General features: G+C 42.8%; 1 protein-coding gene across 3 annotated transcripts; it reads left to right on the top strand.

The window, feature by feature from the left end:
* The first annotated feature begins 375 nt into the window (after nt 1–375).
* Nucleotides 376–27,653, top strand: BEND3 (BEN domain containing 3). 3 transcript variants are annotated; one of them, XM_067546550.1, is made up of 4 exons: nt 376–882; nt 15,319–15,373; nt 15,837–16,060; nt 23,494–27,653. In XM_067546550.1, exons 2-4 carry the CDS (start codon nt 15,331–15,333, stop codon nt 25,744–25,746), a joined length of 2,520 nt encoding a protein of 839 aa, XP_067402651.1. In that variant the 5' UTR covers nt 376–882; nt 15,319–15,330; the 3' UTR covers nt 25,747–27,653. The 3 variants fall into 3 exon arrangements, with proteins under 3 accessions (XP_067402651.1, XP_067402652.1, XP_067402653.1); XM_067546551.1 differs by lacking the exon at nt 376–882 and having other exon boundaries at nt 15,256–15,373; XM_067546552.1 differs by lacking the exons at nt 376–882; nt 15,319–15,373 and adding an exon at nt 17,433–17,541 and having other exon boundaries at nt 15,940–16,060.
* The last annotated feature ends 331 nt before the right edge of the window (nt 27,654–27,984 follow it).

Here is a 27,984-nt window from a genome sequence, read left to right as displayed (position 1 = left end):
GCGGCTACCCATGGCTGCTTTGTGTTGTGCCTAACAAAGGCGGCTGCTCTTGCTCTCCATGTGACGATTAGTACGTTAGAGAGAACAGCCACCACCCGTCCCAGAGCGGGCTTCTTCGCCACTCAGTTGTGAAGGGCAGAGCGGAGGGAGCCGCCGCTGGTCCACCACGACCCAGTGCGATTTGGCCTGAGGAGCCGGGGCTGGTTGGTTTTTATCAGTTGCAGCTGCCAGAGGCCAAGTGGCGTGGAGCTGCGTGTAAGCAGCCAGGCAGCCCTCCCCCTCCCCCGCATTTTCTGGCCAAAGCTGCTCCTTGGCCCACCTGCCCCCCGATAAATTCCTGTCCATCAAGGCGGGGCCGGCCAGTCCGGGCTCCGATCCCCGCTAAAACCTGCGTGGCTGCGTCCCGCCGCCGGGCTCGTTTCGGAGCCGAGGCCGGGCTTTGTCCAGCCTGCCCGCGGGATCCCCAGCCTCCGCCAAAGATGTCGCAGCCCCTTTGCTCCGGGCGCCAGGGAAGCGGCTCCGAGCCTGCCCTGGCCGGGCGAGCGCAGCCCGCGTTTGCACCGCACGCAGCAGCCGGCGGGGTCGGTGGCTCCCCCGAGCCGCAGGCAGCCGGGGACAAGGAGGCGGCCGCCGCCGCCGCCTGGGAAGAGAGGGGGAGGCGATTCCACGGGCGGTGCCCCGCGGGCGGGAGGGGCGCGCGGGGTCGCCAGTGGGAGCGGGCGGCGGGTGGCGCTGGCCGCGGCTCGGGGCGCTGTGTCCTTGTGCGGAAATGACACACGGTCCCGTCACGTCACGCGAGAGCGCAGCGCGCGGACCCTCGCACACAAAGAGCGGGGGGGAAACCCGGGCACCAGCGCTGCCGCTCCCGCCGCGCGACCCCAGGTGAGTGCCGTCTGCCCCCCTCCCTCCCCAGCCGAGCAGCGCGCGCGCGGCCCCGTGGGGGAGAGGGCAGCAGGCCCCGCTCCCCTCCCCCCCCCCACCCTTGCTCGGGTCCCGGCCACCCTTCCCCGTCCCGGGCCCCTTTGTTGGCGGCTCGGGACATGGCTCGGGCTCGAGCGCGGCCGCGGCGGGCGGCTCGTGGTCGTGGCAAAGCTCAGGGCGCGCGCGCGCGCGGGGGGCCTGGGCGAGCGCCTCCATCTCCGGAGAGGGAGAGTGGAACGGTCACGCCGCGTCAGGCTCGGCCCCACCCGCCGCCGCCGCCGCCGGCCACCTAGATCCGCCCGGGCCGCGGTCGCACCGGAAACCGCCGCGCGCGCGCGCTGGGCTGGGCTGGGCTCGTGGGTTTTTCCGCCGCGTGTCTGCGGCGGGGCGGGCCGGGGGGGAACGAAACGAAGAACGGGGCCGGGGTTGCCGCTGCGCTGCCTCCGCCCCGGGGCGGGGCTTCCCCGCCTCCGCCCGCCCTGCGGGGCGGCGCGCACGTGGCGGGACTGGAGTCGGCGGGGCGGGAGGTGAAGCCCCGAGGAACCTGCCTTCCCAGGAGCCCCCCGCGCGGGACGGGCTCCCCCCCCCCCCCCCCCCCCCCCCCCCAATGGGCGCGGGCCGGGCGGGCAGCCGGTTCCCCAGGCCGGAGACCCGGGGCTGCCCCTGCAGGTACCGCCCCGCTCTCCTCCTGCCTGCGCTCGGGGTCAGGCCGGACTCCCCCCCCCCCGCCCCCCGCACCCGTCGCTACATGCCGTCCCTGCCGCCCACTAGCCGCGCCGGCGTCTCCCGCTTCCACCACGGAGCCAACACGGTCCAGCCTTACGGCAGCCTGGCCCCGGCTCCCTGCTTTGTCTTGCGCCCTCCCGTCCGCGGTGTGGATTCCCCCCCCCCGTGCCTTGCTGCAGCTCACCCCAGCTTCAAACTAGCGTCAATCCCAGCTGCACCCGGACCTTGGGAGTTGCCCTCGGTGCAGCCCCCTTAGAGGGACCAACAGATGAAATTAAGGCGAATCCCCAGTGTAGAGGGGGCCCTGCCCTTCGTCTGTGCTGCAGGGAATGTGGGGGCATGATCCTCTAGTGCAGTATTTCTCAGCCTTTCCCATACCAGGGACCGGTTTCCTGTACTATGTCAGGGAGATCTCAGGGACTGGTGCTGGTCCATGGACCTGTGGTTGAGAAACACTGCTCTAGTGTAGACGCAGCCTACACCTCTCGCTCTAGGAACCCATCCAGAGTGAGGGTAGCTGGGTCTGCAGAAGAATTCTTCCACTGACCTTGCTGCGTCTACACCAGGGTTAGGGTGGCATAGACATGCTCTGGGGTTGTGGATTTTTCACACCCCTCAGTGCTGTAGCTATATCAGCCTCAACGTTAAGTGTAGATCAGGGCCTAGTCTATCATCTACCATCTTCTTCAAATTCCTTCTCGGGACCCATTTCTACAGTAGTGCCTACAATAAGTTAACCAGCTACATTTAACTGGGAAAAGAAGTAGTTGGGGATTGCTGATAATTATTTTAAAAGGTCAAATTCAATAAAACACTTAAAATATTTTGTTTGATCTCTCTCCATCAGCTTCTGTATATTTACTGTCTTAAATAGTAAATTGTTCATGTCAGAGTCTGTTTCTTCTGTGTGTGGCTAGGACCTACCACATTATTACCAGAATGATAATAGTAACTGTAAAATCTGTACAAATAATATTTTGTTTCTCTGAGCTGTTTTGCACCAACTGAATTAGGTGCTAACGTGCTGATGATCATGAATGCTACTAAGTTTTAACTAAGCCAGTTGTATATTGATTACTCAGGTTATGAATCATTGCTGATGAATACTATGAATGTACTTTTATATTTGTGCTCTGCAGGGCAAATCTAGCCATCTCCTCAGTGACCACTTAGAAGCCCTTGACAGTAGAATGGAAACCTCATTCCCTGGAAGAAGCAGAGATCTAGGGCCTGTGCCTAAGCTGGTGTAAATTGGTGTAGCTCCATTGAAGGCAACAGTGCTATGCTGATTTACACCATCTGAGGATCTTGCTTCTGGTCTGTGATATAGTGGGAATAGGGCTAGGGAATCTGTCACTACTTGGATCACCCTCTTCTTCTCCCCCCACCTCTCCCGGTGAAGGACTGATGCAGATGATCTATATTCTTCCCTCTCCTCCACACACACCTACCTACTGCCTGGCCCATCTGCTCAGGCTGGACATTTGTCTCAGAATATACCTGAGTGAATATGTGCTTTTAACAATTATCTGTTTGCAATGTGTGTATTTTTTAATGTATTTTATATATTACACAAAAATATAAAACCAAGATTTTTTTAAAGTAGAATACACTATCCAATGGAGTGCTGGAAACTTTGGGATGCGATTGGTGCCAGAAGAGATGGTTAGCATGTTTGTAACTGCTGTTCCTGTAATGGTGCTGAACATCATTTGTTCTTGTCTAATTAAACTATGTTGAGTGCTGACACAGCTGTTTACCTCATGTCATCAGCAGGTCAGTTTGATAGTGCAGGCAAGTCTGGTGGGTAAAAGACAGAGGACAATTAAATATAGTTTGAAGAAGACCTCACAGCTCCTTTTTTTCAGGGAAGTAGGAATACAGAGGTTCAAGGGAGAAAGAGATTAAAATAAAATTGGAAACACATTGTCTAAAAGAATCCTGCTGCTTTTCTCAGAAAAAGGTCACCTACATAAAAAAGCCAAACTGGTCAGTATGTTGCTGGAAATAAATGTCTAGAGTACTGAGCACTAGAAAATGAAATTGTCATTTGACAACATTTTAGGAACAGGCAATGACGATTACAGTTAAGGAGCAATTTGTGGGGAAAATTGCACTGGTTGAGAGGCCTGATATTTTTTTAAACTGCATCTACATATGTAACTAAAAATAAAAACAAATTGAGAACATGCCCTATAAGTCCTGTTGGCAAGATGCCACTATTAGAGACAAGCTTCTGTGGAGCCATGAGGCTGCTAGTATTCTACAGGATAGAGAACGAGGCTTTTAAACTGCATAAAGTATGGGGACACTTTTTGCCCAGAGAGTAACTGACTTTTCTCCCAGTATTTTAAAAACAAAAGATGTTGTACGTTAAAAACTTTTATCGTGTACTTAATGTTATAGTATTGGAATAAGTTTGTAATATGCAATATGTTGTCCAAGACATTTAATTTTAAGTAGCACTTTTGGATAGTCAAAATAATTTTTAAATAAATCCAGCATTGGGTTATTGATAACATCTTGTATTATTAAAAGTATAGAATTGTAAACATCTGTTTTAGTGTACTTTTATATTGTCTGCTTATTTGCAGCTCGCTCGGCTTTGGCAGTGAAGCTGTACTGGTTTGTTTCACATTTGTTTCAACTTAAAATCTAGTTTGTGTTTTAAAATGAGTTAAAAGTAGTTTTAGGCACCATACCTGCCTTGAGACCCCTTGCCTTTTAAAGTAATTTTGACTAACAAATTTCCCTACATATGTGGGGGATGTTTTTCCTCACCTCCAGAAAGACCAACACAAACTTCAGGGGAAACTGACTGACCATATACAAAGTGCTGTCAAATGTACAAAGCAAACAAAATAGATATTTTAATTTTTAGCTTCCTTCTGGTTATAATCATTTTAGGTGTTACTTGTAACAGTAATAGATGAAGACATTTCAGCCAGAAGTGTAATAGCTGACCCTTTGTAGTCAATTTCTCATGCTGAATGTCATTCAGACAATTGCATTGCTGCTTTGTTTTGAGTTTCCAACAGTAGAGGAATGTTTAAATTTATATATAGTAATTAAAATTCCAAAAATCAGAAGCATAAACTCTGGCTTTCTTCAATAGAACAAGAACTTAAGGACCGGCTCCTCAGCTGGTATAAAATTTCATAACTCTATTGACTTTAATTGAGCCACAGTCATTTAACACAACTTGAGGAAGTTGGCCTTTAGTGAATAACCCATATGTGAAATTTATCTTCAGGTTAGTCATAACAGTAACTTTACTTCCTATGTATAGCTGCAGAAAGATAGGAGTAAACCAACAACCTGTTCAAATAGAAGGTAAAATAAAGTATCATAAGAGAATTACTAATCTTGCAATAAATAATTTTTGCATATTAAATGCATTTTCTGATTCATACAGTCTTGGCAGAAAAGCACCAGATTGAGACTAAATATACAGGTTCCTTGTAAATACACAAAAGTTTTCATACAGCTGCAATATAAACATTAACCCTCACTGAACACTAATATTTACACAAGAATTTTGGTTTGCTGGTGTACCAGGTGTCAATTTTCTAAAATAAATATCTAGTACAGCACTCTTCTTATGGTGTTCTGATAAAACTGCTACAGGGAGAGTGGGGGTAAGCAGGGGAAACAAAAATTCTTTAGTATATCAGACCTGTGGAATTTAACCAGTGGCATCTTCTTAGGCCATCAGCTATTCCAACCAGTAATTAAGCCCCCCATACATAATCTGATACTTTAAAAAGAGAATATGTTTTCTCCCCTTCCTGCTTAAAACCAGTAAGGTGAATAATTTTTAAAAATAATAATTTTCAAGAATCCTTATCACTGAAATATACTGGTACATCCCACCCTTTGATTGAAAAAATAGAGAAGTAACCTCTTCAGACACAACTGAAGCTACAATTGGAGACATAATACTTGTGACAGTGTTCATAAAGTCATAAAGCAGTGTACCACCATGAGGCCATCAGAGGCACAAATAATTCATACAATTCAGTAATATATGAAAGGGTTTTTTTATATCATGTTTTTACAGTTAATATGGAATTAGGGAATTATGAGCTGACTGCAGATATTATTCAAATGCTTGGTATGATCTGCATTGAAGAAAAAATAAGTATGTACTTAACATGCATTTGTGAGCTAAATACAGTTAGCTGCAAGGATTTTGATTGTCAATATCAACCTTTTCTAGAAAACTGGAAGCATGAATTCTTGTATATATTAGTATAGATACAGATAACGTTTTTAATTGGCAGAATAAATGGTTGTAATATGTTTTAATATAATACAAAGTCATACTCTGTATGTGCCTGGCACACATTTTTTACACACACATTCATTTTTTCTAAATGACTTTTCTTCAGACATGTCAAAGGCACTTGTCATTGAGGATTAAGTCTTTGGGAAATTTGAAGTGCAAAATGAGCCATATATTGTTATGAGTACAAGAAAAAACATGATTTAAAAAAAAACAAAAAAAAACCCCCTTAATATAACTTGAAAATGATCAACCAGAATTTTATGGATCTCTTAGGCCTGGTCTACACTGGCAATGAAGGCTGACATAATGTCCTTATGTCGACCCCCTAAAGTATGCGTCTCCACTGGCATATAAGTTCCGTCCTTTTAAAGCGCAGTAAAAATCGACCTAATAAAACCACCTCTGCAAGTGGCGTAGTGCTGAATTCGAATTCTGTGGGTCGAATTTGTGTCAGTGTAGGCAAAGCGCAACGTAAATCGACACCATTGGCCTCGGAGGTATCCCATAATGCCCCGTTGTGACCACTCTGGACATTCATGCTCTGCTGTACCATGGCCACGTAAACAGGGAATAGCTCCTCACCTCAAGTCCTGGGAAATTTTGAATTCCCATTTCCGGTTTCGTCAGCATGGAGTGAGCTTTGTAACTGAACTGCTCATAGCAACTGCACGACCCAAACACGCTTCAGCTTGGAGTCGACCAGAGGTCTTGGATCTCATCGGTCTGTGGGCAAAGAGTCTTCTGGCTCAGCTCCAAGTCAGCAAAAGAAATTTAGATATATATGAGAAGATATCTCACAGCATGTTGGAGAAGGGACACAACAGGGATGCACAGCAGTGCCGTGTTAAGATCAAAGAGCTGAGGCAGACTTATCAGAAAATTAGGGAAGCTAACAGCTGTTCCGGCTCCTCATCCACAATATTCTGCTTTTACGAGGACCTGCATGCAATTCTCGGTGGTGACTGTGCCACCACGCAGCATCGATGCCTCCGAAGAATCCCAGTCCAGAACGAATGAGGAGAACTCTTTGGATGAGGATGAGGAGACCATGGTGCAGGAGAGTGGGGGATCCGTTCTCCCTGAGAGCCAGGACCTGTTCATTACCCCAGAGCAGTCCAGCCACACGCAAGAGAGCGGGACTGATTGAGATGCAGGGGAAGGCACATCTGGTGAGTGTGTATGGCAAATATTTTTTGTGGGGATTATGTCCCCAGTCCAGCTTCTTAAAAGGAGTTTGTGTTTTTTTGAGGGGAGGATCTTACTGTGTGGTGGCAAACTTCAGTGGACGGTTACTCCCGGAACTGAAAATTTATGTGCAGAGGTATGCTCCGAGAATCCTCTGTGGATATCTCAAGGAAGCTTTAATGTAGGTAATCTGTTAACCTTTGCAGAAGGTTTCTGGGGAGGGCAGGCTTATTTCTTCTGCCATGGTAGGATACTTTTCCCCGCCACTCTGATATTAAATGAGCAGGCATCATCAGGGAACACAGCATAGCAGCATAAGGGCCAGGCCTGTACCCCGATGCTTGCAGCAAATCTTCCCTTTCCGCCTGCGTTACCCTCAGGAGACTGATATCACACATGGTCACCTATGGAAGATGGCACAAGTTTAAAGTACCCAATCAATACAGTCACTCCGTTTATTCCTCTGCTGTGGATGGGGTCCCTGGGCACCTCCCCAAGACTATTCCTAGTCCTAGTATTGTTGCAATGGGCATTATGGATCAGGACACTGGTTGCCCTGTTTTCTGCTACTATACTGTACTAGTTCACTGGCAGTGTCCTCTAATCTGTTTTGCCCACCTCCTCCCAAACCGGTCTTTGGCGTGTTACAGGGGAGCCCAGTGATCCCTCTCCTTGCTCAAGTGTGGATTGTGGATTTTAGTGCTTATGAAGCCTCTCTATAACAGATGCCAGGGCCCCTTGCTTACCATGTCTGTAACACCAGTCCGACCCTTCCGACATGTACAGAATGGAATGCGGGTCTGACTTAGCCTTGTGAATATGAAGGGGACTATTTTTTACATTGTAACATTTCCTTTACTACTTTGGGTCAGCTAACAATGGCAATTTTATGCTTTGCTTATCTTAACAGTAGATACCTTGGCTTTTGGCCCCCCTTGCCGAACTCCAGCTGAGAGACTTTCCCAGATTAGGAAGCAGGAAAAAAAAAACTGCAGGATGACATGTTCAGAGAACTAATGTATGCCTCCGCAGCTGCTAACACAGAGCTCAGAGCCTGGAGGATGTCCTTGTCTGAAAAACTAGACATGGACATGGAACACAGAAGATCTGCTCAGGAGCGTGATACGCAACATCTCCTGTTGCGTATTATGAGGGATCAGTCCGACATGCTGATGCATCTGGTAGAGCTCCAGGAAGAGCAGCGGCAGGACAGACTCCCTCTGCAGCCCCTCCAAAACGCTCCATCGCCTACCGCTTTATCAGTCCCCACCCCCAAGCGGTCTAGGAGGAGACTGAGCAGGGTGCAGTACGTGCTGCACTCCACACCGGTGGCGAGCAGAAGGACGCGACGGCCCCTTTAAGAACTGCACGCAACCACAGTTGCTTGCACAGTGACACTTTATAATGTAAAGTTATCCTCCTTTCCCCCCATTAAAACAGGTCACAAATAAAACTTTATAGCATTAAAAACCATCTGTCTTTAGTCATTCATAGCTTGGGCAGGGAGAGAAAGGGAGGGGACAGCTGGAGCGAGGGTGGAGGATGGGAAATAAAGGCACAGCACAGACACACACACACATTACTGCAGTTCATTACAAAACTGGTTTTTCAATGCTTCCCGAAGTTGAAGCGCTCCACGATTGGCTCTGAGCGTAGCGCTGGAATCTGATTGCTCAAAATTTGCAGCCAGCCTATCAGCTTCCACAGCCCAACCTTGGGGGAACTTTTCCCCCTTTGTTTCACACAAATTATGGAGCACACAGCACGCAGAAATAACTGATGGGATGTTTTTTCACTGATGTCAAGTCGTCAGCAGACATCTCCATCTGGCATTTAAATGGCCAAATGCATATTCCACCACCATTCTGCACTTGCTGAGCCTGTTATTGAAGCATTCCTTCTCGCTGTCCAGGTGCCCGGTGTACAGCTTCATTAGCCCAGGGAGCAAGGGGTAGGTAGGATCCCCCAGGATCACTATTGGCATTTCCACATCCCCAATGTTTATTTTTTGGTCAAGAAAGAAAGTGCCCACCTGCATCTTACTGAACAGACCTGAGTTCCTAAAGATGCACGTGTCATGCACCTTTCCAGACCACCCCATACTGATGTTGATGAAGTATCCCCTGTGATCCACAAGGTCCTGCAACACCATTGAGAAGTATCCATTCCGGTTTATGTACTCTGTGGCAAGGTGGTCAGGTGCTAGAATAGGGATATGCATACCATCTATTGCCCCCCCCACAGTTTGGGAACCCCATTGTGGCAAACCCATCCACTATGTCTTGCAAGTTTCCCAAAGTCACCATCCTTCTTAGCAGAAGCCTGTTGATGGCACTGCACACTTGCATCACAGCAGCTCCAACGGTGGATTTACTAACTCCGAATTGATTCCCAACTGACCGGTAGCAGTCTGGGGTTGCCAGCTTCCACAGAGCAATGGCCACTCGGTTCTCCACTGTCAGAGCTGGTCTCAAACAAGTATTCACGCGCTTCAGGGCTGGGGACAAGGATAGGTCTGCCTCCCACAGCTTGAGCGAGTGAGGGATCATCTGCTAGGATAGGCAGACCTATCCTTGCTTACAGACAGCCCCCAACCTGAAGCAAATATTCACCAGCAACCGTTCACCCTACAAGAAGACCAACCCAGGAATCTACCCCTGCAACAAACCCCGTTGCCAGCTCTGTCCACACATCGACTCTAGTGACACCATCACTGGTCCTAACCACATCAGCCACACCATAAGGGGCTCACTCACCTGCACATCTACTAATATAATATATGCCATCATGTGCCAGCAATTCCCCTCTGCCATGTACATTGGCCAAACCAGACTGTCAGTACGCAAAAGAATAAATGGACACAAATCAGACATAAAAAATGGTAACATCCATAAACCAGTGGGAGAGCACTTCAGTCTCCCAGGATACTATGCAGCTGACTTGAAAATTGCCATGCTTCTACAAAAACACTTCAAAAACAGATGTCAGTGAGAAACTGCAGAGCTGGAACTCATGCAAACTTGACACAATCAAACTGGGAATGGTTATCTCACTACAAGAAGTAATTGTCACTGTTCACACATTCTCACCTCTTAATCAATGGTTGTGAATAGGCCTCAACTACTCTAACTGAATGAACTTTGCTTTTATCTACCTTCCCCATTGTTGTTACTACTTACACTTAAATATGTATATATATACCTCCTATGTGATTTCTATTCCTTACATCTGACGAAGTGGGTTACAGCCCACGAAAGCTTATGCCTGCAGAAATTAAATGTGTTAGTCTTTAAAGTGCTACAGGACTCTCGTTGTTTTTGCTGTATACAGACTAACACGGCTACCCCTCTGGAACTTTTCAATATAGAAGAAGGTGCAAAGATGCTTGTGGGAGAAGCCGATAAATGGGCATCAAAGCTAGGTCTCTAGCATCTGTAAGTTCCATGGTTTTAAGAACATGCATAAGCAATTTCTGTCCAGAGAATTATTTTTTCATTACATTGAAAGTACCTGACAACAGTGAACATGTCTCCTCAGTTGTAATGCAGTTGATGCTATGGGGCTAAAATCCATTCAGAGCTTGCTTTGCTATTTGCTTCCCCCCGTAATATTTTATGAAAACATCATGCCAAACTGTTGAGTTTGAGACTTACGTTTATTTCTCACATTTTTTCATAAAATGAACATCTTAATAGCTTGTCTCATGAACCATTTCTATTCTTGATAGCATAGTTTCTGTGTTTTTTTTCACATAGGAAAGTAACATTAGGAAGGTACTTAATATATATTTAATTTATTTTAATACAGTTTAGCAGCTAGAAACACGGAGACCCAGTGCCATATGACCAAACCATTCTCTGTGAACAAGTGCTTCATAGACCAGTTTGAAAAGTACTGACTCATTTCATATCAGTGTTTAAGAAATGTGTTTTTTTTCTGAAACTATCTAGATGACTACAGACAGTCTCAATCAGAAGAATGGAAACTTTTTTTAAAAACTAGCATGGCTTATTTAGTCTTTTTAGAAATCTGAAAATTATGAAGCACGTCCTACTCTTGAAGACTGAAATAGCAGGCTTAGTAAAAGGGAACATTTATCTCTTTGTATGTGAACTCCTCCACAAACAGTGGCATCTCACAGGAACAGTGCAAAGCAGTATACACACTTTACATGATGCCACCTTCACCATCACATACTGCTAAGGGAGGCATTATGTTAGTCGAAAAGGTGTGGGCACGCGCTATAATATCAGTAAAATGTTTAGTTTTTTAGGAGTTAAACACTGAATACATTAAAATAAATGTTGCACACTGTTTTCAAACAGACAGTTCTGGTGCAGGCATTAGGAAATCCTTTTCAATACTTATTGCTTTCATCCTGGAGATGGAGTCCCATCAAATAGTGAGACTGCTCTGCCTCTTCTTCCTTGAACATTGAATCTGTCTGAATATTGCACCTCTCTGAGTTTGTCTTTGGATGGATAACTTGAGCTAGGAACTCCAATAAAAACAACTGGAGGTTCCTTTAATGAGGGGCACTTTTGGGTGCAAATTTGAGGAGAGATCAAGAGTAGGGTATACTTGCTTCATTTTCAGCATGTAAACCCATTATCAGAGTTGTAAGAGCTGATTATCTTTTCTGAATAATTTTCTCTATGCTTATAGTGGATTCTGTGGGTAAGGCTGTGTTAGTATTCCTATTATAGGCTTATTTTTAGACATTTATAAATCATTCACAAAAATTCTCCAGAATGAACTTTGTGCAGAGTGTATAAACCCAGGAATAAATGTGCTTTAACGAAGAGCAAACATTTAAAAAAAAAAAAAAAAAAAAACCTTAGTTCAGGCATTGTAAATGTATTCAAACAAAAAAAAACCCCAACACCCCTAAAACTTGAAATTTATCAGTTTAAGATGGTTTGTTTGTTTATTTGTTTTGTTTTTTGAGAAATTGTATAACTCAAAATGGTTAGGTGATTACAAATTAAATTTAAGCTCATTTCAGCTAAATCCTGATCCCACTGAAGTCTATTGCAAAACTCCTATTGATTTCAGTAGGAGCAGTATTTGGCCATCACTGTAGAGTATGGTTTTCTTGTGCATATTTGGTATGCAAAATGGCTATGGTCTATATGATGCACCCGAACCCAGTTTCCTAGGAAACAAGAACACAAGCTGCAGCTCTGATCTTTTTCCCAGAAAGATACTGTAGCTAAGGATGGGATGTCCCTGAGTTCCCTACTCTGGTAGTCAATGCTACAAAGCCAAATTCCCAGGTCACATTACATAAGTACTTCAGCACTAATGTTCTTTGCCCTGCATCTGTTTATTCTTCTCTAGAACTAATGACTGTTTTAGAGACAAAAGTTTACTCACTCTCAGGATGAGGAGAGAGATTTAATTTTATACTGAAACAAGACAGATAGGCAACAGTTCAACCCTTTCAAACACTCAGTGCAATGAGAAACAGCAACAGGAGTTCACTTACCTTCTCAGATGGATTTCTCACTTTGATTACTTGTTGCACCATTTTCTCTTTGGTTCTGTTGGTTTCTGTCTTTTTCCCTAGCCCATGTCCCTCTTGCTAGCTGGGCAGGATTCTTCTCCTCATAAAGAGGCCCTGCGACATATCCTCTCTCCAACTTCCCAAGTCCATCTGTGATTCTCAAACCCTCCCGTAACTCTTGCTTCCAACCCACTTGTCTCCTGTTGAAGAAACTCCCCCAAGGTCTTCTGCCTGCTGATTGAACAGCTGCAACAGAAGAAAAATACCATTCCATGTGCATCACTGTACAGGAGGAAGCCATACACTGATTTTGTTATCTTCTCTCTTTTTTTTCTTTATGTATATTTATATTCATCAGTTTTTTTCCACCTGTGGCTCCATGTTTGCCATCTCTCAGTCAGCACAATCCCTGACAGTGCTGCTCCGAGCTGCCTGAAAAACCTAGACAATCTGTGACTTCCGAGTATGTGATTGTTGTAGGGATGTTTGCTTGGTTGCCTACTTGGGCCTCAGACCTTCCAAAAATACAAACTTTCCAGGAACTACATTCAGCTCTCATCTTCTTCCTTGTCACTCCCACATTTCTGGCATTGTACCATGTCTCCCAAAGCCATGTCTACTACAATAAAATGAAATAAAGTGTAATAGTCAGTTTATCCTGGAGGTTTAGTATCATTGTATGTGGGCTATCAAGGCAAGTTATGTACAGTTAAAATTACATTCGCTTTTTGCAGTTCAGTTTAACTTTCTTCTGGAGCACAGGCCATAGTGCTGTCGTTTCAGGATTTTTCAGAAAGGATTGTACAGGCCTTGTCTAAACTTATAAATTGCACTGGTTAAATGAAAATCCGTTTTTAAATAGATTTAGTTAAACCAGCACAAACCCCAGAGGGGGGAGGGGAAATTTAAAAATTGGTTTAAAACCAATTTAAGTATCTCCTCACAGAGGTTTGCACCAGTTTAACTAAAGTGATGTAAAAAACCTAATTTTAGTTAAAGTGGCATTACTTGTGTGTAGGCAAGTTAAGAGTCAAAACCAGGTTCATTCAATTTAAGCATAGGGTGAGATTTATGCTGGGTAAAAAGGCCAAAGCAGAGTACTGTCCTCCAAGCACCCCCTCCCAACTCCTTGTGTAAGAGGGTGGGCTGGGGACATGAGAGGGTCTTCTATAGACAGTCTGGCCCCTGGAATAGCCCAGAATCAGGAGAGGCGAAGGGGACTTAAAGCTTCCTCCTCATGGGCTGTGAGTTCTGTGTTGCGCCTTTTAGCCACACATATAAAATCTCACACTGAATGTATTATTATATTTACTATTAATAGCTACCAGCCACTAACAAAAAGAAATCGCACAGTTACACAGTGCGGTTTCACAAATTGCATTTACACAAATAAAGCATTTTTAACAGTACCTAAGATTCTTTTAAAATCATTTTGTACACAGACATATTAGACAGTAACACTACAAATGTAATTCTTCGTATATAGGTTTTCAAAATGTCTTGTTTTATAATGCATATGAATGGTGTGTGTGTGTGTGTGTGTGTGTGTGTGTTAGTTAAAGCCATGCACTTATGGAAAATTCAGTGTGTTTCAAATAAGTTTCTTTTGGGCCAAGCAAACCTATGATGCTAGACATCTATCTGGATAATCTCAGCTATGTATGGCTGATTTAAAAGGTATCCACTTGTGGTTGCCACTGCTGGTAGATTGACGTCTAGCTGGCTACTGAGAGCTGGGTGAGGTTGCTTGCTCTGTCTATCCTCAGTGGAGTCTGAAGCTTTATATTTTGACACGTCCACAGTTTGGAGTTTATATCAAATGACCTGTGATCTTAGGTTCAGGGAAATTGAGAAATGTAGTTTAGTGATAGTGTGGTAATTTTGGCATGAGAAGTAATATTAAATCATTTTAAGACAGTTAAAATGTTTTGGTTTTCCTTAAGAAAAGCATTCTGATGTTGTTTGGAGGCCCCCGATTAATAATTACAAAATCATTTGTTACTGTAAATCTACAGGTTGCTGGTTTTTCAATATCACAATCTACATCAAAATGGCCTTTTTTGTAATGGAAATTTATTCAGCCTTGGCATATTATAGAATCATAGGGAAGGGACCCTTAGTCTAACCCTTAGTTATATAGTTTAGGATACATTTTTCAGCTGCGGTGAATACCAGAAATTGACCTACAATGAAACTTGTTTATAGTGGCCACCCTAGAGCCTCCAAAGTTTTTTAGCTGTAATAACAGGTGACCACTTAATACAATGTGGCCAAAAAAAACCCACATGCGGTGAACTTTTATTTACGGACTGCCAAGACTCTTCTACTTATATAGAAAGTTAAAACAACTGAACTAATATTCTTCACATTAGAAAAAAATCTTCAGAGTTAGAGCATCTTTCTTTTCTGGCTGTCTCAGGTTGTTCCCTGTGCAATATACACTGCTGGACAGATCTGCAGGTGACCAGGAAATGCATAAGAAAAGTGGCTGCCTGCTATAATGTGAATAAAAATGGAGCAAATAGGAAATTGCTCAAGGACTGTTAATATTGTCCAGGGATTGCAAGTGGTTGTAGATAACAGGTTTCTGACCATTTTTTAACAAAAGGCTGAAAACACAGCCCATGTCCTGTATCTAGAAAACTGCTGATATTGTCTTTTTTCCCTTTCCCCTTCCCCCCCTTTTTTTAAGGTGGGCTAGAAGATGAACTCAGCTGAATTCACTGATGATGATGATGATGATGAAGGTAAAATGCTATATCTTGTATATTTTCTTGTCAGACAAAAATACTAGTTAAATGAAGACTTTGTATATTTAGATGAAGAATGCATTGTGATAAAGCAAAGATTATAACGACTAAAACGTTAGCTGCTAAAACATCCTGTTATTTTTGTTACCCATCATCCTTCTCCTGGCCCCAAACTCCTGCTTACTGTACCTTCCATTCACCTGCTATGTATTGTCTTTTAGGCTGTAAGCTCTTTGGGGCAGGGACTGTCATTTACTGTATGTTTGTACAGCTCCTACCACAATGGAGTTCCGACCTGGGGGGTGAGGCTTTATTAAAGGTGCTGCCATTATATAAATGACCCATAATAATGACACTATTCAAAAGGCAGTTTCAGAAGAGCAAACAAAGCAGATTGCTAGAAGAGTATCGCGAATTTCTGGAGGAAGTGCTGATCATTCTAAACCTTCTTTTTTTCTAGTTAAAATTATTAAAAAAAGTCTCGTGAAAATAGAAACAGAAAATGAAGATAAAGCACTAGACTGCTCCGTGACATCCAGATCTCCTGAGAAACATTTACTGGATGGCTCAGTCACTTGCCTACAGGATTCCAACAAACGGAAACAGACCTCACTTGGCTGTGATGGTTCAGGGAGCCAGCAAGAGGTTTTACCCAGTGTGAAGAAAAGACGCTTTACACAAGAGGTGATTTCTCTACATGTGTCTATGCATGATGCACGGTTCAAAATTTATGGGCCAAATTTACTGCTGGTGTAAGCAGAGCACAACTCTTTTAAATAGATGCACACTGGCCATTAATTTGTATACAGTCAAACATGACTATCTTACATGGTTTACCCATTCTACTTGTCTGAATATTTTTAAATGATGTGAGCAGTATCCCATTTTACAGCATAAATCCACCATTATTTTTTTATCTAAAGCAATTATTTGTTTTTAATAATGCATATAAGCATGGGATTCTCAAACTAGTTTAGATTAACTCAGTCTGACCGTGAGCATATCTCCCTCACATTTACGTCCCTAGAGTAAAAATTTTGTTAACATTTTCATTAGAAATTTAGACCCCAGTCCTGTAATCAGGTCTTCATGAGTGAACCCAATTGCCAGACCAGGGTTGTACTTTTTTCCAGAGTATGTATAGTGGGACAGATTCTGATCTCAGTGAAATCTGTCTAAATCTAGAAGTTATTGAAGTCGATAGTTGCCTTGGATTTTCAATGAGACCAGAACCTGACCCCGTAACTGCCATGAAATTCATTCTCAACTGATAATAGTGAGGAATCAGCATGTCTAGAATAATTAACCAACCATAATCTTAGTCTGAAATTCTAACAGAGATTTTTAGAGGTTAACTTTTTTTAATACTAATGTTTTTATTTGTGTGCCTCTCTCTACTTCCTGGTTCTGGCCATGACCAAAAGTGAAGGTGTTAAATAATTTGACTAAGTCAGTGCCTGAGCCACTTTTGAAAATGAGCCTTAAATCTTGCAATGCTGAGTGAACAAAGCCTAAATACTTTTAAAAATCTGGGCCTATCATTTTAAGAGAGAATGTGAATGATTATTTCCCAATGGATTATACTGGTCAGTATTTGCATTTCATAAACACTCAGCAACAGTATGTAATATAAGGGCTTCCTCATGACAGTGTAATGTAAAAGGCAGCATGATATCATGTGCCTCTGGCTCAGGCAGAACAGTTTGCCCTTGTAATTTTTTTGGCAGTACAGTACACTGATAATCTTTTTAACTGTGTATAGCATTATCTGAAGTACAAACATCTATGCCTAAGTCCAGGGTCCTTCTGGATAATCCACAAGAATGTTCCACAATAGATTGTTCTGAAATTTCACCAAAAATACTCCATATTGCTTCAGATAATAATATACCCAGCTGGAAATATAATCTGTATAGTGCCAAAATTATTACTGGAGGCAAGGAGAATGTTCTGAAGGCAGAACACGGTATCTCATATTAACAGAAATGCTTAAATCTAGCCCCAGATGTGGCACTAGCTGTTAGTTGAACATTGATCATGTGTTTCTGAAATGCAGATCTGCAAATTCCTCCCACAACCAGATCCAAACATCGTGAGCTGCATTAGTGAAAGGGCAGAAGTTCTGCTGCCCTTACAACACACAGAGATCTGCCATAATTCTCAGCGTAAGCACTTCTTTTCTTCCAAAGGGTCCCATCCAACACTAAGAATGTTAACTTTTATGTGTTCATTTTAAAAGTGCAATAAGGCACTTAAGATGATGACTCCATGCTGATTAATACGCTTCCCAGGTACTGCCTTGTTTCTGCCACTGCAGTTGAACTGTGCATTAATCAGGACAACCCTCAGATTGTCATGTTTTATTGCTTCATTAATCACGGAAAACTATGGTGAAACCTGAAAAAGACTAACAAGCTTTCTAACAAATATGGAGCCAAATTGTGCTCTTTATATATGAGGATAATTTGGGGCAGTTTTTGAAGACATGAGGTTGCCAGAAAAGGGCAAGTTCTTCAAGGAATGTCCCTGTGGGTGCTCCACTTTAGGTGATTGCACACCCCTGCACTTGTAATCAGATTTGTAGTAGCAATGCCTGGTTGGGTTGCACATGCACTATCCCCACCTCACATCATCTCAGGCGTTTACATAGCCCCGTGTGACCAACTCCCTCACCCCCTAGTTCCTTCTCTATTGCCTTCTAGTATTTAGTTAATAGTTACTTGTTGGTTAATTTATACTTCCCTCTCCCTCACCATTTATTTTCTTCTACTTAAAACAAACAAACAAAAAACTTTTTTTCTCTTATATTAGGAAATTAAGTTTCAGTTGTTAGTGACCCTTTAGAATAGTGTAGTTGTCCTCCCTTATGGAAGAAAACCATTCTCTGAAAGGCATGCCCCGCTCCCTGGGTTTTAAATGCTGCCTTACATTCACACTTTCTATCCCAGTCTCAGATGAGCATTTACAGCATGTCCGCTGCTTTGGCAAGACTCAAATCCTGCAGAAGTGCTCACACTGCCATAACCCGAAAGCCCAAGCCAGGAAGGTGAGAGACCTGCAATTGAAACCTCCCACCTCCAGGATAGCGGGACCAATCTGTACCGCATGAGTAAAAGACCCTAAGTGGGTTAGTTCGGACAAAGGCAGCAAAGAGAAAGCGAAACCCTCTGTATTGTTACCACGATGAGGCACTCGGCACTGAGCAGCTCAACAACACTGCAGGTGATGGCTCCACCTTCTGCCTTCACAGCGCACAGCACGCGATCCTCTGCACCAACAATTGCACCCCAATCATTGGTACTGCTGACAACACCTTCATCAGTACCATTGCTCTCAATACCGCAGCAGTTCCTTTGACGCAAAGATCTCCTGGTCTCCTCAATGCCAAAATCTCCTCAGTACTGACCTCACTCCAGCATGCTTGGTACTAAGCTATCTTACTACACCACCCATATCTATTCCTCCCTTTTTGCGTGTTGAGGACGATGAGGATGAAGGGGAAATGTACTCCTCCCATCACTCTTCACCTCCACATACTTCTGCTAGACCAGGTCCGTCATAACAAAGGGATTATCACCTGGGATCTCAGAGGTGGTATGGACAACCATGAATGCCACGTCCCATGCCATTCCCACCACAGTGGCCTTATTGGGACCCATGGGCAGAGTACAGAGCACACCACCACAAGCCTCCCAATCCACCGGGTGAGATCCAGACATTCCCCTTCACCCTCTGTACCAGGACCTCTGAGCCCTCTGAAGAGGCAGTCAAGGAACTGGAAGAGGCTTCAGACCAGGCAGCTGAGGCAGCAGCCAACTTCTCATCCTCTTCCCTGGATGAAACTGTCATGCCCCCACCTCCCACCATGAGGCATGATTTTAAACAATTTCAGGAGCTCTTCAAGAGAGTGGCAGACTCCTTGAACATTCCGCTAGAGGCAGTGCCTGAGTTCCAGCATAAGCTGCTGGACATACTACACACATCAACTTCCTCCAAAATCGCTCTCCCAGTCAATGACGCCCTTATAGACCCAGCCAAAACCATCTGGCAGACCCCGGTAAAGGTCCCACCCACCTACAGAAGGGTGGATAAAAAGTATTATGTGCCCTCTAAGGGAATGGAATTCCTTTTTTCACATCCCACACCAAACTCCCTCGTGGTGGAAGCAGTGAATGAAGGGGGCAGACAACACCATTCCAGAATCATGCCATACAACCGGGACTGAAAGAGACTAGACTTTTTTGGTAGGAAGGCCTACTCATTGGTGACCCGACAATTTAGGATCACCAACTATGAGGTGTTAATGGCCAAGTACAATTATACAAATTATTCAAAACCATCGGATTTTATTGAGTTTCTTCCTGAAGAAAAGAAAGAACAATTCAGGGCAACCATCTCACTTGAAAAGCCTTGCAAGCCTCACTGTACTCGGCAAACACGGCAGCACATTCTATCCCCACGGCCATAGTCATGCATCATGATCATGGCTCCACCTCTCTGGGTTTCCCAAAGAGGTACAATCAACAATCGAGAATCTCCCATTCGAAGACCCAAGCTATTTTTTTCCAAAACCAGTGAGTCCCTTCACACATTGAAGAACTCCAGAGTGACGCTGAAAACCTTTGGCATGTACATGCCTAAGAAGACGAAGAAAGAGGGCAAGTACTACTCAGGCAAAGATTCTGGTCGGTGCCTTATACACAACCTCAGAGACAGTACAATCCACAAAGACAGAAACAGAGACCCAGAAGACTATGACAGCCCCCATCCCAACCTTTGACGTCCCAGCAACCTTCTTCAAGACAGCAATTTTGAGATTTTGGTTGAGGACTCAAAATACCCACAATTTCAAGTGCTAGAAACACCTGCTGTGTCCCATCTATTTGGAGACTGTCTGACCCCATTCCATCCAGCTTAGCAGACCATCATGTCAGACAGACAGGTATTAGAGATAATCGAAACTGACTCTTCCATCCCATTTACTTCCATTCCCCCTACCCACCCTCCTTCCCTGTCCCTCTTCAGGGACCCCTCTCATGAACATCTACAGCAGCAGGAGGTAAACCATGTCATATGCCTAGGCACAGTAGCCAGTACCAACACAACACAGAGGGAGAGGATTCTACTCTCACTACTTTTAAGCTAAAAAAACCTGGAGGATGGAGGCCCATTCTTGACTTAAGGAAACTCAGCAAATTTGTGAAGACCCAACACTTCAGGATGTTCATGTTAGCAACCATAATTCCAGCACTGGAAAGAGGGGACTGGTTCTCGGCCCTCAACCTCCAAGACGCATATTTTCATATAACAATACATCCCTAGCACAGGAGGTTCCTCAAGTTTGTTCTAGGAACAGACCACTTTCAGTATAAAGTACTGAGCTTCGGACTGTCCACTGCCCCATGGGTATTTTCGAAAGTTCTTGCAGTGGTGACAGCTCACCTACTCAGACAAGGGGTCATAATGTTTCCCTGTTTGGACAATTGTTTACTCAAAGCATCGACCCAGCAAGGGGCACTAGAAGCTACTCAGAACACTTCTAGACCTTCAAATAAATGCACAAAAATCAACAGTGACACCTGTTAAGAAACTGGAGTTCATCAGGGCCTACCTCAACTCTCCGGAGGCTACAGCCTCACTGCCACAACAACGATTCATGATTTTGTTCAGTCTAAACTCCACAACACCAGGCAGCCCCCAGACATCAGCTAAGACCTGCTTACAACTTTTGGGTCATATGTCCACAATGATGTTCATCATCAAATTCACCAGACTACATATGTGATGCCAGCAGACCTTGCTCCAGACAGTGTACATTCCACACACATACAATATAAACAAACATCTCATGTTGCCAAACAAAGTAAAAGACTCTCTGCATTGGTGGACACAACCAAACAATGTTTGTGCAGGATTCCCCTTTGTACAGAACCCTCCAATGATGATAATCACTATGGACACTTCTCTAGTAGGTTAGGGGACACACTTACACAATCACCTGGTCCAAGGCCATTGGCCCCATCAGAATCCATCCTACATATAAAACCTACTGGAGCTATGGGCGGTTCGCAATGCATGCTCCCGTTTCCTACCTATGATCAAGAACAATACTATAAAGATCTTCACAGACATCGCTTGCATGTTTTATATAAACCAGCAAGGGGGGGTACAGTCCCTATGCATGGAAGCCATGTTACTATGGAATTGGTGCATCAGTCACAACATCTACATCTCAGCCCCCTGTCAGGATGTCAAAACACCACTGCAGATGCACCAAGTAGAAAATTTTCCCAGCCCACAAGTGGGAAATGAACCCTGGAATACTATGGAATATATTTAAACAATGAAGGTCCCCAACTATAGACCTTTTTGTGACAACCAAAATGCCAAGTGCCCACATTTCTGCTCCAAAGAGGCATTGGGTCCCCAATGGGATTGGGTCCCTGGGTGATGCTTTTCTCATCAAATGGGATGGACCCCTTCTGTATGCCTTTCCTGCAACCCCTCTTCTATCACAGGTCATACACAAAATCAGGACAGACAACTCCAGAGTCATATTGATAGTCTACATGTGACCCAGGCAAACATGGTTTCCCTACCCCCTAAAGATGGCCGTGTACTCTTCCTCATCTCCTTTCCCAAGATGTGGGCCAGGTTCACCACCCAAACCTGGCAAGACTCAGTATCTTCAGTGGGGTCACACTTGTGTAAATGGACAAGATAGGTCACTGCAAGTGGAATTTAGTTTATTCTGGTGATGCTGCATGAGCTAGAATAGAACCCAGCTTGATCTCCCCCAGATGTTTGGGCTCTGCATTGCTTATAGGACTAAAAAGTAGTGTAAACTTACCTTTGTCACTAGAGTAAGCAGATATGAATGTGCATACAAATAGAAAGCAGATTGGCTGAATATGAAGGTGCTACCGTTTTTTTACACTGTTTTTCAGAGAAGAACCACAATTTAAGGGCCTGATCCTAGGATGGGACTTACAGTTGCTCATGACCTCCAAAACTCAGGCCCTAAGTCTGTATTTCATTGTTTTTTAATACGTGAATGCAAGTTCTTTATTTTTTGTCTAATTAATATTCTGTAGAGCAAGCTGGGGGAACATTTCAATATGGTCAGATTCAAAATGTGTGTGTGGGTTCTCACAAGTTTTTGAGTTCTGTGTAGTGTAATTTGTTGTTGTTCAGCTATTTAATTTTCTAGGAGTTATTCACAATATCCAGGTGCTTGCAAAAATAAATACATGATAAGCTAAATATTTACAGTGAATTAATGAAAACATTTGCTTCAGAACTCAAACAATGAGGAACAGTTAGGAAATACAGGGCTTAAAAATAATGTACAGCATGAATTCTTAAAGAGTTTACTACTAGTTGGTTTAGAACCACGGGGAATTCAATGAATATAAATATCTCTGCCTTTCAGAAACAGATAGTTCTACTTTCATTTTTAAAAGGACTTTCCACTAATTGTATTGGGTTTTTTTTTTTTAAGTTGGGTTGTCATCATAAAGTTGTCCATGAATTGGGCTGCTGGGGGTGCATGTGAATACTTGCATAAACTTTTCAGAGCAAAGGGAGAAAAAATTAACACACCTTTGTCAAGGCTGTTGGACCGCAATGTCCTCACTAGCTGGTAATAGGAAGAATAATAAAACATTAAAATACAGTTGGGGAAGCAGTGAGGTTGTGGCTAGGTCACAGGGTTAGGAATCAGAAGACCAGAATTCTGTTCTCGGTCCTGTCACTGACTTATTGCCACTCAGCCTCTTGTCACCCAAGTTCCTCATACATGAAGGGGGAAGTAATGATACTTAAATTGGTGAAGCATTTAGAGCTCTTTGGGTAAAAATGCCAAGTATTATAACTGGACACTTATCTCATAGCAGAAGTCATGAACAAAGAAGTAAAATAATACTTTCCCTGTAACACATGGATTGTGACTGTTTTCCCTCTATACATTTATTATCTTAATTTATATAGCACTGTTAGGTTCACTGATGAAAATTAGACAGTGCCTATTTATTTAATGATGCCTACCTATGGAGCACAAATTTGTAGCTGTTATTAAAGTAAACTGTCTTACTAATACAATGTTCATTCATTCAAAGGGCCTCATTTCAAACATGAAGAACCGAGATATTGGGTCACCCACTCAGGTAAATGTAGAGCAGCCTAACAAGAACAAGAATCCCAATATAACATGGCTGTGTGAAGAAGAACCCTTCAATGACATAACCACTCCATCCTATAAGAAACCTCTGTATGGTATCTCTCACAAAATTACAGAGAAGAAGAACACACCAGGGGCAGAGCAGTTTTCTTCTTATGAGCTGTTTGAAAAGGTCAATCCAAGCAGCCCCTCCCATCTTCGGAGTTTGAATGATCAGCGCAAAAGGGACTCTGGTGCTACCATCGCTGTAACAGCTTCCACCGCAGATTCTGATCCAAACATATATTCTTTGATACAGAAAATGTTTTACACTCTCAACACTCTGAATTCCAATATGACTCAGCTTCACAGCAAGGTTGACCTGTTGTCTCTTGAGGTCAGCAGAATTAAAAAGCATGTCAGCCCAACAGAGTCTGTAGCAGAGTTCAGGCCTCCCCCAGAGTACCAGTTGACCGCCGCAGAACTCAAACACATCATGGATCAGAGCACATCAGGTGGAGATTTGGCTTGCCGATTACTAGTTCAGCTTTTCCCAGAACTCTTTAGCGATGATGAGTTCAACAGGAGTTGCAGCGCATGTGGCTTTCTTAACAAAAAGAAACTTGAATCACTTCATCTGCAGCTTATCCGAAACTATGTGGAAGTTTGTTATCCTTCTGTGAAGAATACTGCTGTGTGGCAGGTGGAGTGTTTGCCCCAAGTTAATGACTTTTTCAGTAGATTTTGGGCGCAAAGAGAAATGGAAAATAGTCAGCAAAGTGTGCAGTCATCCAGTTTTTATGAGGCTGAACAGATAGAGTCCTCTCATTTCATTGAGGATAAAGAGCCGGAGGAAGCTTTGTCCCTGGACAGGGATAATGCCACCACCTCAGATTATGTTCTGGATGCCCAGGATCTCAATGAATTTTTAGATGAAGCTTCATCCCCTGGGGAATTTTCTGTGTTTTTGTTACACAGATTGTTTCCTGAGCTCTTTGACCACAGGAACCTGGCTGAAAGATATAACTGCTATGGAGATTCTGGGAAGCAAGAGCTAGATCCTCATCGACTTCAGATAATCCGAAGGTACACAGAAATTTACTTTCCTGATGTGCAGGAAGAGGAGGCGTGGTTGCAGCAGTGTGCCCAGCGAATAAATGATGAACTTGAAAATATGTATATGGATGGGAGTGAGTGTGAACAGATGAGAGATGACTGCTATGATTCCTCTAGTTTGCCTGATGATGTATCTATCATAAAAGTGGAAGACAGCTTTGAATATGAAAGACCAGGAAGAAGGTCAAAAAAGATTTGGCTTGTGCCCATAGACTTTGATAAACTTGACATTCCCCCTCCTGATTTTGATGTTCCTATCCCAGATTACCTGCTGAACAAGGAACAGATTAAAAATATATATGAAAGCAGTCTGTCCATAGGAAACTTTGCTTCTCGATTGCTAGTTCACTTATTCCCTGAACTGTTTACTCATGAAAACTTAAGGAAGCAATACAACTGTAGTGGATCACTGGGCAAGAAACAACTTGATCCAACCAGAATTAAATTAATTCGACACTATGTGCAAATACTGTATCCAAGAGCAAAGAACGATAGAGTATGGACATTGGAATTTGTTGGGAAGCTTGATGAAAGATGTCGACGCAGGGATACTGAACAGAGGCGCACATACCAACAACAGCGGAAAGTTCACGTGCCGGGGCCTGAGAGGAGAGAATTTCTTACCTATGCAATAAACCCAGAAAGATTCAGAGAAGAGTTTGAAGGGCCACCACTGCCTCCAGAAAGAAGCAGCAAGGATTTTTGCAAGATACCACTTGATGAACTTGTCGTTCCTTCTCCAGACTTCCCTGTGCCTTCTCTGTATATGCTATCTGATAAAGAGGTCAGAGAGATAGTACAGCAGAGCCTTTCTGTTGGAAATTTTGCTGCCAGGCTTCTAGTAAGACTTTTTCCAGAGCTCTTTACTCCAGAGAATCTCAGACTGCAATATAACCATTCAGGTGCTTGTAACAAGAAGCAACTTGATCCTATCAGACTCAGACTGATCCGTCATTATGTTGAAGCTGTTTACCCTGTGGAGAAAATGGAAGAAGTGTGGCATTATGAATGTATACCAAGCATTGATGAAAGATGCCGGCGTCCCAACAGGAAAAAGTGTGATATACTGAAAAAAGCCAAGAAAGCTAAAAAGTGACAGGCTCTTTCAATTCCTAAAACTTTGACTAGTAAATTATTTGGGAAGAGCATATTTTGTCCTAGACTGGGAGCCTGATCTTGCTATGGAAACTAAAGGCTTTCAGCTCCTAGGAATATTGGACACTAAGATTATTACTTTTTAATACGTGTTGCATATACAAGGGCACTGCAACAGTGGGAAGTGGTTTACTAAATTTGTACATGATAAAGACCATAAATCATCAGTGATTGTCATTAATCACTCATTAAGAGCATGACTTTCACTGGTGCAAATACATGTATTAACTGTATTATTCCTCTCCCCACTTTTGCATCTTCCATTTTTATCACTTTTTTAATAATAAAGAAACCTTTTTAAAAATCATTGTGCTCTTCCAGCGCAGTTTTGCATTAAACCCTTTTAAACATCAAGGTTTAATAATTTGGCATTTGAAATCTGAAATTTTTTTAACTTGCAAATTTTGTTGTTTTTGAAAGTTCATGGAGAATGATTGGAACATCAGACTTGGTTACTACAATAATCACAGCTATCCTTTTATTTTATTCCTGATGATATTGGGATAATGAAAATGATGTCAATACTGGGTCAAATGTTAAAATTTCCTTTTTGACTGTTACCCATGTATTATTTCTATTGCTATAAGAATTGAGACTCAGTTAGACAGTGTAAGTGTGTATTTACATTGAGACCATATACCTGATCCTTCACCCTTACTCATGACAGTTATTTCATTTTCTTCAATATGACTACCGGGGACTGCTTGAGTGAGTAGGGTTAAAAAACAGAATCATGCCCTTTACTAGCAGAATGTGTTGCTATTGCCTGTTAGTCTCTCTCTTCATAGGAAAAAAATAGTTCCAACAAGGAATGTAGAAAAACATTTAAGTTCTCATGCTTCATAAAAATTATGATTCCAAAGTTTTCTAGTATTAAATCAAATATTTAATAAGTAAAAGGTCATACAAAGATTAGATTCTTTGGTAGAATTGATTGCTGCAGGATCCCCACCTATGAGCTGTGGTGATTTTACCTATTGTTTGTGTGAATATAGCACAACTAGGAGTCTTTGAATGTCAGAGAGATATTGAAAATTCCCTTGATTATCCAAATTGATTTAGTATAATTAATAGCTATCTGGAAATGTAATCTTGTAGGTTAGTGTAGGTTCAGATGATCAATATTACATTGTTAATATGTTCAATTATAACAAAGAATATCCTAACTCCATTGTGACATCACAGTTTGTGATTTGTCCTTGGAGAGTGCAGCATTAAAATCAGAGCCTGGTTTTCCTCTCAATTATGGTGCTGTAAAAGCAAGAGTAACTCCATTGATGTCAACAGTGCGAAAGAATCAAACCTTCCCTTGGATGTGAGTAATGGCAGTGATCATTTAACACCGACCATCCCTTGAACATCTTGAGATGTGTTGAGGTTCTCTGTGGTCCTCTTTTGTTATTTACTTAGATGGGTCGTAGTATCACATTTCAATTAAGCCCCCAATGTAAATTTCTATTTTAGCAATTGAATTAAATTACAAAATTCTTGATATTTTTACTTCAGATTTTTAGAATTTATTGTTCTCAGAATCATGTTGACCTCTTCCTTTTTTTAAAAAAAATATTTTTTTTCTAATGGCAGGAATTAGCAAAGTTATTTTACAATGTTAAAGCAGTAGTAAGTCACAATAGATAGTAGTACTCACTCATTTTTCCCCATGTGCTAGCAACATCCTAAAAGAATGTATGATGAGAGTCATGATTGTACTGAATAATCTAATGCTGTTTAAATTCATTTCAATGTTTCTTGTTGGCATAAGTAATAGCAGACCATGTGCAAAATGGATATCAGCGCAAATATGGCTATAAATAAAATGAGAACATTTTACCAAAGATAATGAACTTATACCATAATGTCTGCATCTTACCTTCCATTTTAGTACATATTTTTAGCAAACTGAATAGATCAGAAATGTAGATTTTTTTCCTGTAATTATATGCTACCTAGCATCTCTTTGTGAACTATTATATAAGCACTTTTATGGGCTATATAAAATGTGATGAAAATGGTAAAAGTCTTTTAATTTAATGTTGAAAATGGCTAGCATTTATTCTGCAGCCTAAAAAGGTAAGGAATGAATGTGCAGGTTTTCTTTTTAGTTTATTTATCTTAATGTCACACTTGTTTCAACAATCCCATTGAGGACTTCACCATATCTTAAACTTGCATGTGGTTG

The sequence above is a fragment of the Emydura macquarii genome, unplaced genomic scaffold (genome assembly GCF_026122565.2).
Source record: "Emydura macquarii macquarii isolate MOO-44397 ecotype Brisbane River unplaced genomic scaffold, CSIRO-AGI_Emac_v2 contig_1146, whole genome shotgun sequence".
Lineage (NCBI taxonomy): Eukaryota > Metazoa > Chordata > Testudines > Chelidae > Emydura > Emydura macquarii.
This window is presented reverse-complemented; position numbering and strand designations above follow the sequence as displayed.

Coding starts and splice junctions, on each gene's coding strand:
- BEND3 (XM_067546550.1), top strand. CDS start 15,331: ATGAACTCAGCTGAATTCACTGATGATGATGATGATGATGAAG. Junction 15,374..15,836: donor TGATGATGATGATGATGAAG/GTAAAATGCTAT, acceptor CTTTTTTTCTAG/TTAAAATTATTAAAAAAAGT. Junction 16,061..23,493: donor AAAGACGCTTTACACAAGAG/GTGATTTCTCTA, acceptor ATTCATTCAAAG/GGCCTCATTTCAAACATGAA.